The sequence below is a fragment of the Petaurus breviceps genome, unplaced genomic scaffold (genome assembly GCF_028583685.1).
Source record: "Petaurus breviceps papuanus isolate PSGF00001 unplaced genomic scaffold, PetGlider_PUasm1.0 126, whole genome shotgun sequence".
In the NCBI taxonomy this organism is placed as follows: Eukaryota; Metazoa; Chordata; class Mammalia; order Diprotodontia; family Petauridae; genus Petaurus; species Petaurus breviceps.
In genome coordinates, this window is record NW_027185655.1 from 77,588,128 (window position 1) to 77,605,889 (window position 17,762).

The window sequence follows — 17,762 nt, forward strand, 5'->3', positions numbered from 1 at the left end:
GTGTGTGTGTGTGTGTGTGTGTGTGTGTGTGTGTGTGTGTGTGTGTGAAAGGAGAGCTGCTGAAACTTGAACCTCTTTCTCTGAACTGGTCAGAGGAGGGAATACACACAGACATACACATAGTTGGGTACAGAAACATATTTCAATAAGGATAGGAAGAAAAGGAAAAAATGGAGAAAGGAAGCTAGAAAGAGGGTAGGTTAAGGGAGGAGTTAGCCCTAAACATAACAAATTCTAAATAAGGATGAACAAAAGTATTTGTAGTTTTTTTTGCAGTAACAAAGAATGGGAATCTGAGGAGTTGCCCATCAATTGTGAAATGGCTGAACAAGTTATGATATGTAAATATTGTACTGTAAGAAATTATGAAACAAATGGTTTCAGAGAAACCTGAGAAAATTTGTATGAACTTATAAATGAAGTGAACAAAGTCAGGAAAACAATTTATACTGTGACAATATTGTAAGAAGAAACAACTGCCCTTTCAGACCCTAATATCTTCAAGTATTACAAATGGAATTAAATAAGACAGAGTGACACATAGTAGTATTATTGATTAAAAGAAAAGAAAAAGAAATACATTAGAAAATAAGGGGGAATATTTACTCTCTCATATAAATCAAGTGGTCAAGAAAAAAGATAATACAAATATGGAGGGAAGGTTCAGGGATCATGCATCATTTGAACCTCACTTGCGTCTAAACCAGTTAAATGAGGGTGGAACACACAGGAGAGTTTTGTAAGAAATACATTCAACTCTACAGGAAAATAGGGCCTAACTGGAAATGGGTAAATAAGAGGGACAGAGTAGTCATGAAACAAACTACAACCTAGGAGGGTGGATAGTGAAGAGGGATTTAACAGGAAAGAAAGAAACTGCCTTTGGGATATGGGCAAAAGGAAGAGAAGAGGGACAGGATAACAGAAGCAAGTAAGTCAAGCATAGATGCTAGTATTAAGAAAACTCTTCTCAATGCCCTTCTTTTCTTGGTAAAGGGGAGGAGAAGGGGGCAAAAAAGAAAAAAGTGTAAATATAGAGTGGAGTGAAATACAAAATAATGATTCTTACAAATATAAAAGGGATAAATTCATCCATAAAATGGAAAAGTAGAATTGATTAGAAAGGAGAATCCAACTATATATATATTTTTTTAAAAAAAATAAGAAATATACTTAAAGCATAAAGATTCACACAGGGCTTAAAAATACTGAACCAGAGAAAAATCTGTTATGCTTCAGATGAGCTCAATAAAGCTGGTGTAGCAATCATGATCTCAGACAAAGCAACAGCAAAAATGAACTTGATTAAGAGATAAAAAGGGAAACTATATAAATCAATACTTAACATACTGGCATATCTTGTAAAATTCTTGAAAGTTAATTTACAAGAAGAAATATACAATGGGGATTTCAAGATACCCCATTCAGACATATTACAAATCTAACAACCAAAAATAGCTAAAAAAATGAATGGAACTTTTAGAAAAGATCTCTGGTGATTAGTAGGTGGGAATGGAACAGTGTATACATATTTGTCAACAATTGTATGGAACCATTATAAAACTGACCGTGAATTGGGTCACTAAAACCTCATATATTTAAAAAAGCTGAAATAGTTAATAAATATATTAAAAAATTCTGTTCAGTAAAGAGCCATTAAAAAAGAATTAAAAGTAAAGCTATAAGTAATATAATCCTTTAAAAAGGTAATAAGTAATATAATCCTTTAAGAATGGTTAGGGGCAGCTGGGTGGTGCAGTGAATAGAGCACCAGCCCTGGAATCAGGAGGACCTGAGTTCAAATCCAGCCTCAGACACTTAACACAAAAACTAGCCATGTGACTTTGGGCAAGTCATTTAACCCCAATTGCCTTCCAAAAAAGCAAAAAAAAAAATGAAAAAGAAATTGTGGGTCAGAAAAATAACAGAGATTTTCATAAAAAAAAAAAATTACAACAATGGGACAGCACACCAAAACTTTTTGGATGTAGCCAAAACAGTCCTTATGACAAAATATATATCTCTAAACACTTTCACTAATCAAAGAAAGAAAAAAATGATTAATGGATTGGGCATGCAAATAAAAAAAATAGAAAATCAATTATCTAAAAACCTCAATTAGACTAAAATTTGCAGATTGCTTTACATATATTATTGTCCCCATTTCACAGATGGAAGAAATTGGGGGTAACAAAGGTTGAGTTGAGCTATGTGTGATCACTAGCTAGTAAGTATTAGAGGTGGGATCTTGCTGACTATCCAGCAGTCTAACCACAATGCAACTCTGCTAAGAACTAATAACAAACTCTTAGTATTGTGGGATAACCAGTAACCTAAATTTATCTTTATGGCATGGTTAACACCTAACACCATAAAGTGAATTCAATAAAATGCAACTTCAAACTCTGTGCTAATATTTAACACTGTTCATTATTAAAATACATTAAACCAATATATAATGGATAGTCATAATATTTCCCATTCTTTCTGATGATTCCTCATTTTTATTACTTCTGTATCTTTCCTCTATATCAGGTTGTCCACCCAAAAAATATAAGAGAATACAGTGTAGGGGAAAGATGAATGACCTTTTACTATTAGAGGTTATAGTACAACATATAAGGATAGTATAGGACAAGAAGTTATAGTAGTTTTTCTCCACATTCCCCACCAGCTACACTACCTTTGGACTTCTTTGGAACTCTTCAGTGTCTTCCTTCCCCAGTAAACCCCTCATTGGGAAATCTCATTATGCTATAAGATTGAATCTTATTGGTACTCATATCTCATCCATCCCCTCAGCCCCTCTGATTGGAGGGCAGGGCCAAGGGCTCCAGGACCTCAATTTAAAGAGGGAGTTTTTTAGCTTCCTTTTGGTTGTTCTTTTATAATCTAATAGGCTGTAGGTTCCTTGAGGGCATGTAATGTCTTTGTTTTTATTTGTTAGCACTTAGCACAAGGTCTCACACATAGTAAGTGATTAAGAAATGTTTATTGACTGAAAGACTATAAAAAACAGGAATGTGCAGTTTCCTTCTCTCCCAATATGAAGACTATCCTCTTAGTTCTGAGTCATACATATGTGAAAAGATAGATAGAAAAATAGATCAGTTATGAAATCTTAACCATATTTATTTTTGTCAATAAAAAAGTCTGGGTATTTTTTTATCTTACAGAGACTTTGAAGGCAACCATATCCACAATTTAAGAAACATGACTTTCATTTCCTGTAGTACTTTAACTGTTTTGTAAGTATTGCAATCAAAATGAATTTTATTTGCTAAAAGAAGCTAATGCAAGCAAATGCATGAAAATTATTGACAGATGTTACCTCCCAGTTAAAACTTCTTTGAAACAGAAGATGAGTGAAAATGGCAAGTTTAAGGTCTGTACAACCAAAAAATCATAATATACAAGTCACCAAAGTGATACTATAACATCTTAGGGTACTGTGAAATCTGATTTTCCTGTGTCTCTAGCGTATCTGAAAGGCTTTCCTGTAGGATAAGGTTTATTTGTAATACATGTTAGTATCCATGGGGGCCTTCCTTCAGATTGAAAAGTTTCTTACCTACTTCACTGTCCCAGAAAATATAGGATTCTTGTGGTCCAATAGTGTTTCTTATACGGCTTCTACTCTAGTCTATATACTTCAATATATTCATACCAGTTACACTCTGTTTGAGGGTTTCAGTCCTACTTTTGTTACCTAGTACCAATGAGACATAAAATGCTTGATGGAGAAGGTGAAACTTAGCATATCATCTCCTTTAATTTAGTCATGCAAAGCATATACCTATCAGATTTATCCTACAAGAAATCAGTCAGCTGGCCTAAAAGATACTGGATAAATTCTACATTTCTGTTATATGTCCTTGAATGTGTTCCTTTTTAATTCTTTTATTTGTCAAAGATCACTTAAATGTTTCCTCCAGGCATGTGCTTGAGTTTTCTTAGTGCAGTGATACTGGGAGGGTCAAAAAAGAAGATGGAAGAGGATTGGATTTAATGCCTGATAAGTAGGGGAATGTACAAATTTATAGGCTAGTGATTACATTTTTGGCCTTGGAGATCTTCTGAAACTCTGTGCAAGGCTGTCTTTTATATATTTTAACTAGGTAGGGAAAGGGAAATTGCTAAGGTGCTCACTTTAATTGCAGTTGCCTTTGAGGTTCTCAAAGTGGGAGCTTACTGAATTGTTCCAACTTGAGACAAAAACAGACTTTCTTAAGCAGAGTAGTAAGCCAAATCAAATTAAAAACCCATAAGTGTTTACCATGAGCAAAACACTGTGTAAAGCATACATGATGCCCCACAGATGAGGCAGCTCCCCAAAATGCCAGTGCCAACTATTCTGTAGTTTCACAAGAGAGGTTTTCATTGTTTACATTGCAAATCTCTCTCCCATGACATCATTGCTCTTTTATTCCATTTGTGAACTTTTGGACAACCCAAGTTAAAATGAATTCATTTGTTCTTTCTGTATCTCTAAGATATCTCACTCCAAAAAACTCAATGAGATGATTCATAGACACAATACCTTTGCTTTCCCTGATGAATTGTTGTCACTCTTTTATCTCGTGGTAGCAGTGGTGTCAAGAAACTAAAGAATATTTTTTTCTTTATTCTTTCAGGGTAATGAGGAAAAATGAAATCAACCACTTAAATGAAAATAGCTTTGCCCCTCTTCAGAAACTAGATGAACTGTAAGTCTGGGGTAGAATTGAGGGGTAGGGAGAGTGGATGACTTTAAAAAAAATTAGAAGTTATTTTAAAGATTTTAAAGTTTTTACGGTGCTTTAGGGACATGTACAGTCCATGGTATCCATCTCTACACTAGGCATAAAAATTCGTTATAACATTTATTTCATAATTCATTTTGCTATGTATAATTAAAGCATTTACAGGAAAAAAAGTTATAAAATATATTGGGGTATGTGTCTTTTTGTCAGAGAAAATTCCCTTAAAATGTCCTCTCTGTTAAAATTTAATAATCCCTTTTTTTAAACTGATTTCTGTCTCCTGAGTTGCCCTCCCCACCACAACCCCATGCAGCAAGAAAACCCATGATATAATCACAGGCCCATGGTGAAACAGTTCGCTCTCCATACTGTGAATTTAGTTATTTGGTGAGACATTTTTTTCTGGAAAGAGATGACCTTAGACCAGTCCATTAATTTTTCCTAACCTCAGTTCTTTATCTGTAAAATGAAGGGATATGGTCTCTGAGGTCCCATCTAGTGTAGTGTAGTGTAGATCTATGACCCAATAATCCCACAAGCCTACTCTTCTTATTGGCAAACTTAGAAAGGAAAAAGCTTTTTTTTTTAGCCTTGGAAGTTAATGGTGAGTGTTATAAAACTTCAATCCTATCCTGCCAAGAAGGATCTGAAACTTATTTCATTCATTCCTTCATTCAGCTGTAACATATATTTTGGGAGGGGGTGTATACACACACACACACACACACACACACACAGACATATATATATATATATATATGTATATATATATATATATATATATACACATACATACATATTTACATACTCTAGGAATACTTAGCCAGCTCTCACTCACATTCATGAATCAGGTCCCCAAAAGGGTAGCTATATTCTCCCTTCAGTGTTCTCGGGTTATTCTTAAGGGGTTACAGGTATCATTCCAAAGTTTTTGGCTTGAGGTCCCATTCTTGTCCTTAATATCTATTCAATTCTATTCTAACTTAATATCTATTGCCACTTAAAGTTAATATACTTCCTTAATCAATGACTGATTAGTGCCCAACTCTCAATTTGACAAATTAAACTTTATTAGCTTTTACAAAGGAATATTTACTGAAAACACAAAGGCAGGCATGAAGTATAAAAATCTGCTAACTGGGATATATTTTTTCCTATACTACCTCAGTCCATGGGAGCATGAGTCCAAACCTAAGGTTGTTGCTACAAAGCATTCAGCCCATTAAGTTCACTTCCAAATGAGGCATAGCTGATAGACAAGTTGTTCCCTTGTTGCAGGACATAAAATCTAGGCTACCAGCTTGATCCATGGCTGTGTTGAGTCAAGCAGAACACTCCTCAGGGCTGCCAGCAAACACTTGTATGGTTTCCAATTCCTGAATTTCTGACAGCTCATCTTTTCAACCTTTCAAAGCTCAGAAGGACAAATCCTCTCCAATAATCCCTCACCTCAACACAAGCTAGAATAGATACAATGGAGACAGAAACCACATCTATATCATGTTCTCAAAGCTTCCTGTCAACTGAAATAGAGACAAATCAATGTCTCTTTCCCACCAAGAGGCCCACAGCAATTCACATTCCTCACTTGAACACAACTAGGAATCTATTGCAGTAGTCAAGGAAAGAGAAAATTATGATAATGATCTTAAAAAGAGGGGTGGCCATGTAAATACAGAAAAGGATAGGTATTTGAAAAGTTGAAGAGGTGGCAAATGGTTGAATATGGGGAATAAGAGAGATAAGAGTTGAAGATGAATTTGAAGTTACAAATGTGTATTATTGAGAAGGTAATTCTACTCTTACGAAAATAAGAAAGTTTGGATTTGGGATAGGTAGAGGAAGAAGGAAAATGATGTTACATTTTGTACATCATGAGTTTGTTTGTTGATGGAACCTTCAGGTGGATATGTTTAGAAAGCAAAGATAAGGGTTATCTATATAAATTTGAGAGTTGTAAATCCATGGAACTTAATGATCATCCTGTGAAAGTACATAACAGACCAGGTCCACCAAGAAAAGTAGCCCACCTGGCAGATAATATACCTTGGAGACCTAATAGAGATCTGTCATTTCTAAGTGAGATAATGGATCTGTTGGGTAATATCAGTTTTTGATGACACCATCTGAAAACTTATCTGCCATGTTGTAAGCATTACACATCCACATTTGACCAGCGGCTGTTTGTAGAGATCCTGAGAGACCAGCTGAAGGTATGGATGGACCAATATTTTTGGAGTGCCAACAAGGCTGGACAGGTCTTCATCTTCAATCAAGAAGAAAATGTCCAGCCCAAGAATATTGGGAAGAGGATAGACCATGATAAAGTATACAACATCATGGCCTCCTCTCACTAATCACTTCATCCCACTATCCTCACCATAATTTTTCCCCAACATATATACTGCTTCTTAAATAAAAGTTTTTTATTTTCTTTTAAAAAATAAAAGACTGGAGATGAAGGTGTCTATTATAAGCAGCAGCAAAGGAATAAGTGTGAAGAGAAAGATTGAATATGGAACAGGGTGGGGGGAAGAGGGAGGGAAGGAAGAATTGATGACTGAGAAAAACTTCTAAAGCATATTTGATATATATGAGGATCGGGGTTAAGATTAATGGCACAAATAAAGGGGTTAGCTTTGGCAGTGATAAGAGCTATCTCTCCCTCAGAGTTTAGAATAAAAGGGAAGATAAAAAAGAGTGAAGATAAAGAAAACTTGTTCAAAGGTTATTGTAATAGTCTTGGTGGACTATTAATCAAGGAAGCAAACCTGTACTAGAATAGTGGCAATGTAAGGCATGAAGAAGTCATGAAAGGTGGAATTGTCAGGGCTTGGTAATGAATTGGATATGAAAAATAAGGGGAAAAAAGGAAAACCAAAGTTAACCTCTAAAGTTTTGATCATGAGAGCTATGTTGAATGATCATGCCCTAAGGTAAAAACAGTGATGTTATAAGGAGAAACATGTTTAAGGGAAAGATAATAAGCTTAGCAGATCTAGGAAAACAATGCATACAATTATAATATCATAAAGAAAAATAACCTTGAAAGACTTGAGAATTCTGATCAAGGCAATGATAATCAAAAATTCCATATAACTAATAAAATTTGCTTTATCTTCTGACAGGTGATGAACTAATTGCAAAATGAGACATTTTGGACATGGCCAAGGCAGGAATTTGCTTTGTTTGATTATGTAGATTTGTTGTTAGTAGTGGTCAGTGGGGGGGAGCAAGAAGGAAAAGGATGCTTATTCATTGAAAAAATAGAAAATAAGTTTAGAACTTACCATTTTAATGTGAAGGAAGATGGAGATGCAAGTCTGGAAGTCAGAAGAGAGATCAGGATTGGAGATAGTGATTTTAGAGACATTTGCATAGAGTAAATGAATAGAGTGGCAAAGGAGAAAGTATGGAAAAAGAAAAGGACCAAGAAAAGATTCATCTCCAAGAGTTATCAAGCTCTACCCCACCCCTGTTTCTCAAGGGGCTCAGCCAGCCAGACAGTCCTCTCCCTCTAGTTTCTTCCTTTTGCCAAAGACAAAGAAATTCTAGAAGCCCACAGCATACATAATAGACAGCCCAGCTTTCTGTTTGCATCATCAGGTAATATAGTGAATGTCTAGATGTATGAGGATACTGGGGTAGAAGTTTAGAACTAATAATCTTGTAGCTAGAAATGATTTACAGAATCACATAATTTTAGGATTAGAAGGCACCTTGGCAACCATAGAATCCAATCCATACCAACCATAGAATCCTATCCATACCTAAAAAAGAATCCCCACTATAACATATATATATTCAAGAAGCATTTTTTAAATGTACTACCATGTGCACTTTGGGAATTAGTGTTTTCCCCATTCCTCCAGAATCAAATCCAAAGGCAAAAAAGCCTGTTTCGTATATAAATGAAGGATCGTACCCTTTGTTTAATGCCCACATCCCAAATTAGGACAGTGAAATATGTGTGTTAAAAGCTAAGAGAGGGGCGGCCAGGTGGTGCATTGAATAAGAGCACCAGCCCTGGAATTGGGAGACCTGGGATCAGTTCCGGCCTCAGATACTTAATACCACCCAAAATAACTAGCCGTGTAACCTTGAGCAATTTACTTAAGCCCAATTGCTTTAAAAAAAAAAAAAAAGCTAAGAGAATCAGAGATAAATTTTATCAAATACTTCCCCCTATCCCACCTGCCCCCCCCCCAAAAAAATATGTCTTGGGAAAATAGCTCAATGAAATGTATTCTACAAATATTGCTTCCTTGCTAACTCTACATCTTTTGAATTTTAGACCTTTTCTTATTCAGTTTTACTCACCAGTATGCCTTACCTAATAAATGTCAATGAAATGAATGAAGTCTTGCAAATAACATGATGTATTTGGGGTTATTTCTCCTTAGGGACTTAGCAAGTAACAAGATTGAAGTTCTTCCTCCTTACCTGTTTAAGGACCTGAAGGAGCTCTCCCAACTGTAAGGTCTAGCAGAAATTGATTTAATTCTTCTGCTTCTTTTTTTTCCCCACTTGGGCCCCTCAGGATAGGAATGACATGCTGAATGTAAAACATCTCTGACAAAAGCCCCTCCTGCAGAGAGGTTTCCTGAACTGCCCTGGACAGGTCACCTCCTCCAGCTTGGGGCTCAGTTTCTTCATTTATAAAATAGAGGGATCCAACTAGATGATCTTTGAGGTCCCTTCCAGCTCTAAATCTATGACCCCCTGATCACGTTTCCTTAAGATGAGCTTCTCTGCTCATCAGAGATCATCTTCATTTCTTCTGGGTCTCAGACCAGACACTGACACCTGGTGGTGGCCATCTTCTGGTTCAGCCTCCTCCTCATTTTGTACATGAGGACATGCTCAGAAAGCATAGCTAACTTGACTACAATCACACAACTTGAAAGTGATAGAGCTGGGACCTGGGGTCTCCTGACTCAACCCTAGGGCTGCTTCTCCTTCATCACCATTCCTCCTTCCACCTGTACTTTCAAAGTCTGACTGGTGAGTCTCCAACACTGCCCTAGAGAAACTCCCATTGTGAATCAATAGCTCTTAAGAGCATGCATTTTTTTCCTAAATTTTACATCCTTTAAATAAAACTACACTTTTTCTTTGAGGGAAGTATTGTTCTAGCTAAAGGAATTTAATCTTCATACCTAAAAAATATCTAGGATGTTACTATTCTTTGATATATATGTTTTGGCAAAAAAAATTTTCTTGTGTATGATTCCATAAACTCATCTTTTTATTAAGTGATTGCTTTTTATTGTGTTTAAGCTAGGTAAAAATGGAAAGGAGGCTATCCTTACACCTACCCATTTCTTTCTTGCTGCCTAATATTCCTCTAGTCCTAGAAGAGAATGAGTGGTTAACCTAATTTATCCTAGAATGTTAATGACTGTTTGCTTTCACTCTAGAACTCTCTGTATCTTAAAAGAAAAATGCAAAGAGAAGATAAAGCTTAATGCAAAGATATATACAAAACTGGAATTCTGGATACTTTAGCACCTTAGATAGGAGAGCTATTGCAGGGTATAACAGTTAAAAATTTTAAAGTAGACTGAAGCACAAAGTTCCAAGCATGATCAATTTATTAGTAAAGTGTCAATTTACCAGAAACTAGAAACTCAGTTTCCCCAGCAAAGCTAAGACCCAGTTATGGGGTTAACAGCATTTTTGTAGTTTAGGGAAGGCTAGCGTCATAGAGGTGAGAAAATATGGTTGGATGGAAATTGGGAATAAGGGTTAGAAACAACCTCTTCTTCCCTCAGGTGATTAAGAAATGTTCATTTTTTGAATCCAGCTGCATCTGCAGGTACAGATAGCAAACCAGACATCTTTGGATAATAAAACAGACATCCTTGAAGGATAGCTTGGTGATGTAAAGATACCAGAAAGACTCTCTGGTATCTACCTGCATCCTTCAAGAGTGACAGATTTCCTTGACAGTAGAATAAAAGAGTAAACAGAACTGAATTTCTAAATTTAACTCATTACAGACTAACTAAATTTCTGAATTAAGTTTAGAGACAAAGATTCAGGACTTAGGCAGGTACAGGACAAAATCAATTAATTATAAATAGGATCAATTAAAAAGTCACAGAATCACTGTGATTATTTTAGGGCTTTCCTGAGTCATGACCCTTAAGTCATAAAATAGAGACAACTGACTTCATATACAGCCCAGTCCAGTTTAAGCCTCTGACATTCTTTATCTATCTTGGTTATTTTTCAAGGCCACAATTTAAATTTTACAAAAAGCCAATGAATCCTTTTTTATGTACTAACTTATCACTGTTAACTTAACAGGAACCTTTCCTATAACCCAATACAGAAAATCAAAGCAGACCAATTTGACTATCTAGTCAAACTCAAGTCTTTGTAAGTATATGAACTTGGTGTGGTAAAGATTTATGATGACTTCCAATTTTCAGACAGCAGCATGTTGCTTTTTAATATAACCCCTTATTTCTGAGCCTTTCAGAAAGGGATATTAGGAAAAATCCTACAGGAACATAATTATGAGTGCAGACTAGCTAGATTAATGTGTGACTGTGGCCCAGTATCTCTCTATTAGATAGTTTGACCCTGGAGGGAAAAGGGCCTTTTTTTCTCTTTACTCTGACCTGGAGTTACTCGCAGAAAATTTCTAACTATATAACATCGGGCTCTCACATGGGTTCCTTCACATATGTTTAACAAAGGTCCAGCTCTCTCCCAAAGATGTATTCAAAGTAGTAATGTGTATGATGAGTGGAACAGCTTGTCTTTCATTCCACAAAAAGTGCAGAATATACAAAGGACTGAAAGGGACCCATATTCGGAAACACATAAAGCACTCAGCTCAGCTTGGAAAAGAATTGAATTTGGGGCTGCTATTGGTGCAACACTTTGACATTTGGGAGGATTCCTAACCTTCCAAAAAAAATCCTACATAGTCATACCCTATGGTTTGTATTCCTCCTACAGAGCAAACACACTATGGGGCTGCTGAATTTGAGTAAGACATGTACTATTTGAATAATTCACTGACTCTCCAAGTAGAATGCTGCTCAGAAACTATGCAGGAAATCTTTTTCATTCTCCATAGAAATCCCCTTCTTCTCTCTAGAAGATCTAATCCCTGACCTCTCAAACTTGGAATCACCCATGAGGCAATCGCCAAAGCTTATACTGTCTAAGAAATCTTCCTTCTTAGTCAAGATGGCTAGGTTTCAAAACCACACTTATTTCAGAACTGAAAATTCCTTCTTCTTACACACAGAGGTTAAGAGCTCATAAGCTTTGTCTATTTGCTACTCTCTCAGTTGAGTGGCCACATATATCTGCTTCAATAAGAGGAGGAAGAGGAGGAATTATAATAATTAGCATTTATATCGTGCTTTAAGTTTTGCAAAGCACTTTACAAATATTATCTCATTTGGTCCTCACAACAGTTATAGGAGATACATTTTACAGATGAGGAAACTGAGGCACAGTGGTTATACCTGTGGTCACACTGCTACTAAGTGTCTGAGGTCAAATCTAAACTTAGGCCTTCCTGACTCCAGGTCCAACGTGCTATCATTGTACCATCTAGCTGCACGTGTTTATGCAGGAAATCTGTTTCCTGGCAGCTTCATTCTCTTGGCCAGTACTGTACTCATGCTTTTTCCTCTTGAGGATATGTTATTACTATGTGTCTCTGTCCCAATACAGCTATTTCCAGTCCCTGGGAGAGGAGGCTATTCAAATTCAGATTCCATTCCCTTCCTTCTACTTCTACCCCAACCCAGGTCTGCTCTGCTTTGTATTGGTCTGTCATTTGAAGAGGAAAGCAAAAGCAAAATACAAAAGAGATCATGCTAGTTTGTCAGTTTGCTTTCACAGACCACATACCAGGGATAGCGCCACTGTTAAATCTGCCCTTCTGAGCATCAGCCAACCAATCATCTTGGAAGCAGCCCCAATTACTTGGAACCAATCAGTAGTCCTGCATCCTCTCAGCAAAGTTCCAGTGGTCACCCCCTCTTCCCTCATATGTCTCCAAACAAAAACTGAATTTCATCAAGTTGATTGGGGGATAGTCACCAAATTGATGAGGAACTATGTAAATAGGAAATCCTTTTCTTTCTTCAAAGAAGCCTTTTCCTCACTTCTACAAATAATCAGTTCCATTTCCATAATGTGTTAAGGTTGTACAATGCTCTTTCCCCTCCAAAACCCTGTAAAATAGGTAATGAAAGTCTCATTAGAGTCATTTGATAGAGAAAACTGAAGCACATGGCAGTCAAGTGGCTTGCCTAAGGTCATACACAGATGGTAAATATTAGAACCTCAGAGCTAAGAATTCAACATCAGGTGTTCAGCATTCTTTTGCATGTTCCATATCTGCTTCTCAGGAAAGAGAAAATAAGAGGATGATTGTGTTCATTCTAGTTGTACAGTATACATTTATGCAAAATGTCTAGGTGATGGATTATAATAGAGTGCTAAACTTGGACTTATGAAGACCTGAGTTCAAATTCTACCTCAGACATTCAATTAGTAAAGTGACCCTGGCTAAATCATCTTACCTCTTTCAGTCTGTTTGCCCATCCAAAAATTCAGATAAAAATATAATCCATCTCCCAGGGTTGTTGTGAGGATCAAATGAAATATCATATGTAAAGTGTTTTGCAATACATAAAGTGATTTTATAACCCATTTTAAAATTTTACTACATATCCCCAGAAGATACCATTTGGGTTCTTGCTTTGAGCCTCTACAGGGAAACTATTCAGGAGACTTCCATAATGGGTCCTGAAGATCCCCTTCCATCCCAATGACTTTTTCCACCTCTCTTCCCCCTGACTTCTTTTACATCACTACCAAAAAGTGTCAGGTACCTGATTTTGCCAAAGCATGCAACCCTATTCTCTACTTTCTTTCCTCCTTTAAATTTTTAGTAAAAAAAAAAAAGAAAAGACAAAATACCAAAAGCTAAAATACAAAACTTGAATTCAGAAGTTTAAAAATTTTTCCTGAAAGTTTATAAATGCAAGCAATATTTTTCTTTTTAAACAGGCTATTTTGACATTGGCACAGTAAAATTATTGAAAAAGATATTAAGAGTAAGATGTTAGTTCAGGGAAGCTCTCTTGTGGACATTTGAAGCTAGACTATACATCAGTTACCTAAAACCATTACACTTCACCTGAATTGAGGTCAATTTATTGAAAACTGATTATCCTAAAGTCAACTCACTTAGTAATGGTCTTCACCTAAATTTTGTATTTCAAATAAGATATAATTCTCTAATTTTAGGTAAAATAGCCATGGGCCAATTGACCTATTTCCTACAAAAACTGATGGCAAAGCAGTAGAGAAATTTTATCCAGTTCTGAGCAAGTCTTATCTCCCTATTTAGAAACAGGTTTTTTCCTCACTTTGGCAACCCCATAAGAATATATCTGTAACTGATTATAATCCAAACTTAAACATAAAATTTTTTGTCATCTAATGTTTTATTTTCTCCTTCCTTTCATGAGCTTTGAATTATCAAAACCTGACCATCCTTCTATTTTTTCCCAAAAGGATGGGATTTAAGTCTAATATATATATATACTAAATTATATATAAGCTACAACAGCATTAATCTGTTTTCATTATGTGTGATAACTTTGGTGTATATATGCAGAGGGAAAACTTCAGGTACCTATTTTTCTACCTATTATGTAATACAGATTGAAAGGAAGTAGCTTGGATATGAATCTGAAGTAGTGATGAATAGTCTTATGAGTTCTATCATGCTTCATAAAAGCTTTTGTCATGCTATGGATTTCATATCTCTTGCTTTATTTGATTTTGAATTTGGTATTTTTAGAAGCCTAGAAGGAATTGAAATTTCAAATATCCAAAGAAGAATGTTTGCACCTCTTAGGAATCTATCCCACATGTAAGTTTTTCCCCTCAGCTCTTTATCTTGTTAATCTGTTAACCTGTTGCTAATAAGCTTGTATAAAATATCCTTACCAAGTGCATCTACTAGATAATTTTTACTATGTCATTTGCTTATAAAATTATCCAATGTTCATACCTGTGCCAAGAGGGATTTTATGTGAAGTAGTAGAAAGAGAGCTGCCTTTGAAATCAAAGAACCATAGGCTGGGCTCTTCCACTTACTTTTCAGGTGACTAACCTCAAGCAATTCCCAACATCTGTGGAAGTTGATTTCTTCATCTGTAAAATGAAGGGGTTGTACTAGATGACCTGAAGTTCATTTCCAGCTCTAAATCTGGATTGCTGTGCATGCAATCAACCAGATCTGTAGCAACCATCCCTTGGCTCTGTCCCATGCACAGAACACTATCAAGAGTCTCTCCAGACATTTTCTAACTTGTACATCTATTATAGCTACCACTGGTGGGTAAGCAGGCCTAGGGTGACCTCAGTGCTATAACTGCTATAAACATGAAGCTATAGTAATTCCACCTCTGCCAGCTATCTGTTTGTATATTCTGGAATTGAAACGGTGTGGGTGAAATTTCATCTCTGGAAAATTTCTTATCTCATGCCTCCCTTCCTCATGTCTCCTCCTAAGACAAAGAAGCTTGTCAGCCCTTGGTTAGATCTAGTTTCCTCACAGAGGTCCTAGAGTCAAATTCCTCTCCAAAGATGTAGTTTAGTGATATTGCTTATTAGCTCCTTAAGATTAAGCTTCTCACTTAGTCTCTGGGGGGGAGGAGTCAAGATGTTGGAGTAGAAACAGGACCTCTGAGCGGCTCCACTCCCATCACCTCCAATCCATGTAAAAGGGGTCTCTGAACAAACTTTGGAGCTACAGAACTCACAAAATGACACAGAGAAGCTAACCTCCCACTGACAACAGCCCGGCAGTGTTCTGGCAGCCAAGCCCAGCCCCACGCAGAGGTTTTAGCCCCAGGGCGGGCCTGACCAACTCCAGATCACCAGCAGCTGGGGCCGTCTCCAGAATTATCAACACATAGATGTGAAGGACAAAGTGAGAGGTCAGTGCAGTGTGGATTTTGGGATCCAGTAGCTGGGAGTGCATAGGCCTCTTCCCCCAGGGCGAGAAGCAGCTGAGGAGCCACGGCTGTGCAGCAGCCACCACATGCCAACTTCAGCTCCTGGCCTGCAGAGTGTAGGGGGACCAAACAACCAGTCTAAAGGATAATTGCTCTTGCTTTAACCTTCTTGGATCTGGATTGTGGTCTAGGGTGGAGGTCCTGGGGTGGGTGACCAGGTTGGCAGAGTGTGTGGAGGCTTCAAAGAGGGCACGAATTAATACCTTCGGCAGCTGAGAAAACCCCAGCATTTGGGATGAAGCTCCCCTGTCTGGTAGCAGAGTCCTACTGTGGCAAAAAGCCCAGGGGTCAAGTGACTGAGGGGCGACATGACCAGGCAAAGGAAACAAAGCAGACAGAAGATTCCAACATTACACTCCTATTTTGGGGACAAAAAGGATCAAAATATGGAATGGAAGGAAGACAGTGGAGTCAGAACTCCTGCACTAAAAGTTTCCAAGAAAAATAAGAGCTGGTTACAGGCCACAGAAGACCTTAAGAAGAAAATAAGAGAAGTGGAGGAAAAATTGGGAAGAGAAATTAGAATGATGAAAGAAAATTATGAAATGAGAGTGAACAGCCCGACTGAGGAAAATAACACCTTAAAAAATAGACTAACTCAAATGGCAAATGAGGCTCAAAAAGGCAATGAGGAGAAGAATGCCTTAAAAAGCTGAATTTGCCAGATGGAAAAAGAACCTCAAAAGCTCACTGAAGAGAATCATTCCTTCAGAATTAGACTGGAGCAAATGGAAGCTAATGACTTTATGAGAAATCAAGATGCTGTTAAACAGATCCGTACAAATGAAAGAAGAGAAGGCAATGTGAAATATCTCATTGGAAAAACCACTGTCCTGGAAAATAGATCCAGAAGATATAATTTAAAAATTATTGGACTACCTGAAAGCCATGATCAAAGAAAGAACCTAGAAATCATCCTCCAAGAAATTCTCAAGGAAAACTGCCCTGATGTTTTAGTACCAGAAGGCAAAACAGAGGTTGAAAGAATCCACCGATCACCTCCTGAAAAAGATCCCCAAAAGAAAGAAAACTCCTAGGAATATTATAGCCAGGTTCTGAAATTCCCATAGCAAGGAGAAAATATTACAAGCAGCCAGGAAGAAACAATTTTAATTGTGGAAGGGAATGAATCTGGAATTCAAAGTTTTAAAATCAAATGTTTAAAAATACACAAATACAATTATTAATACTATTTTACATGTAATTGGGAAATAAGATATACAGGCATTGGGGCATAGAGATCCACTATGCCCTACTGGAAAAGTCGAAGGGGGAATGGAAGATATGGGAGAGAGCAGAATGGAGGAGGGGATGTCCTGTGGGACTGCTATTTTGGGGTAGGGGAAAAACAGGGAGAAAATTTGTAACTCAAAATCTGGTGGAAATGAATGATGTAAACCAGAAGTTAATAAAGTATTTGAAAAAAAAAAAAGATTAAGCTTCTCTATAAACCAACAGATCTAGTTTCCTCACAGAGGTCCTAGAGTCAAATTCTTTTCTAAAGATGTAGTTTAATGATATTGTTTATTAGCCCCTTAAGATTAAGCTTCTCCATAAACAAGCAGGTCTCAATCATTTTATACCACTTATCTACTTATTGTTTGATATGCTAGACATAGAAAGGCAAGTCGGGGGAGGTGTAGTATAGACTTATCACACTGAAGTTTTAACATTATTAAGAAATACTAACAGTATCAAAATTAATACTAAGAGAGTTCTGGAATCTACAGGTGATATAGTTTATTGATGTAATTAGATAAATACATACACCTAACACTCAGAATTTCTTGCCATTTTCATGGCAGATGAACAACAGTTTTATTAATGGTCTAATATACTTTAGACTGATTATACTAGCACTCTTGTGTTCCTCACTTGCAAATGTATTTCCAGTGAAATCAAATCACTGTCCCTCCTTTTGGAGAGGTAGCAGATTTGGAATCAGAGAACC

General features: G+C 36.8%; 1 protein-coding gene across 2 annotated transcripts in view; it reads left to right on the plus strand.

Annotated features, from left to right (window-relative positions):
• RXFP1 (relaxin family peptide receptor 1) overlaps positions 1 to 17,762 on the plus strand; it is a 186,200-nt gene that overhangs the window by 148,970 nt on the left and 19,468 nt on the right. For both annotated transcript variants that reach the window (XM_069097288.1, XM_069097295.1), the window contains 5 exons: positions 3,177 to 3,248; positions 4,635 to 4,706; positions 9,146 to 9,217; positions 11,055 to 11,126; positions 14,590 to 14,661. In XM_069097288.1, coding sequence (XP_068953389.1) covers positions 3,177 to 3,248; positions 4,635 to 4,706; positions 9,146 to 9,217; positions 11,055 to 11,126; positions 14,590 to 14,661 — 360 coding nt within the window. The remainder of the gene's footprint in view (positions 1 to 3,176; positions 3,249 to 4,634; positions 4,707 to 9,145; positions 9,218 to 11,054; positions 11,127 to 14,589; positions 14,662 to 17,762) is intronic.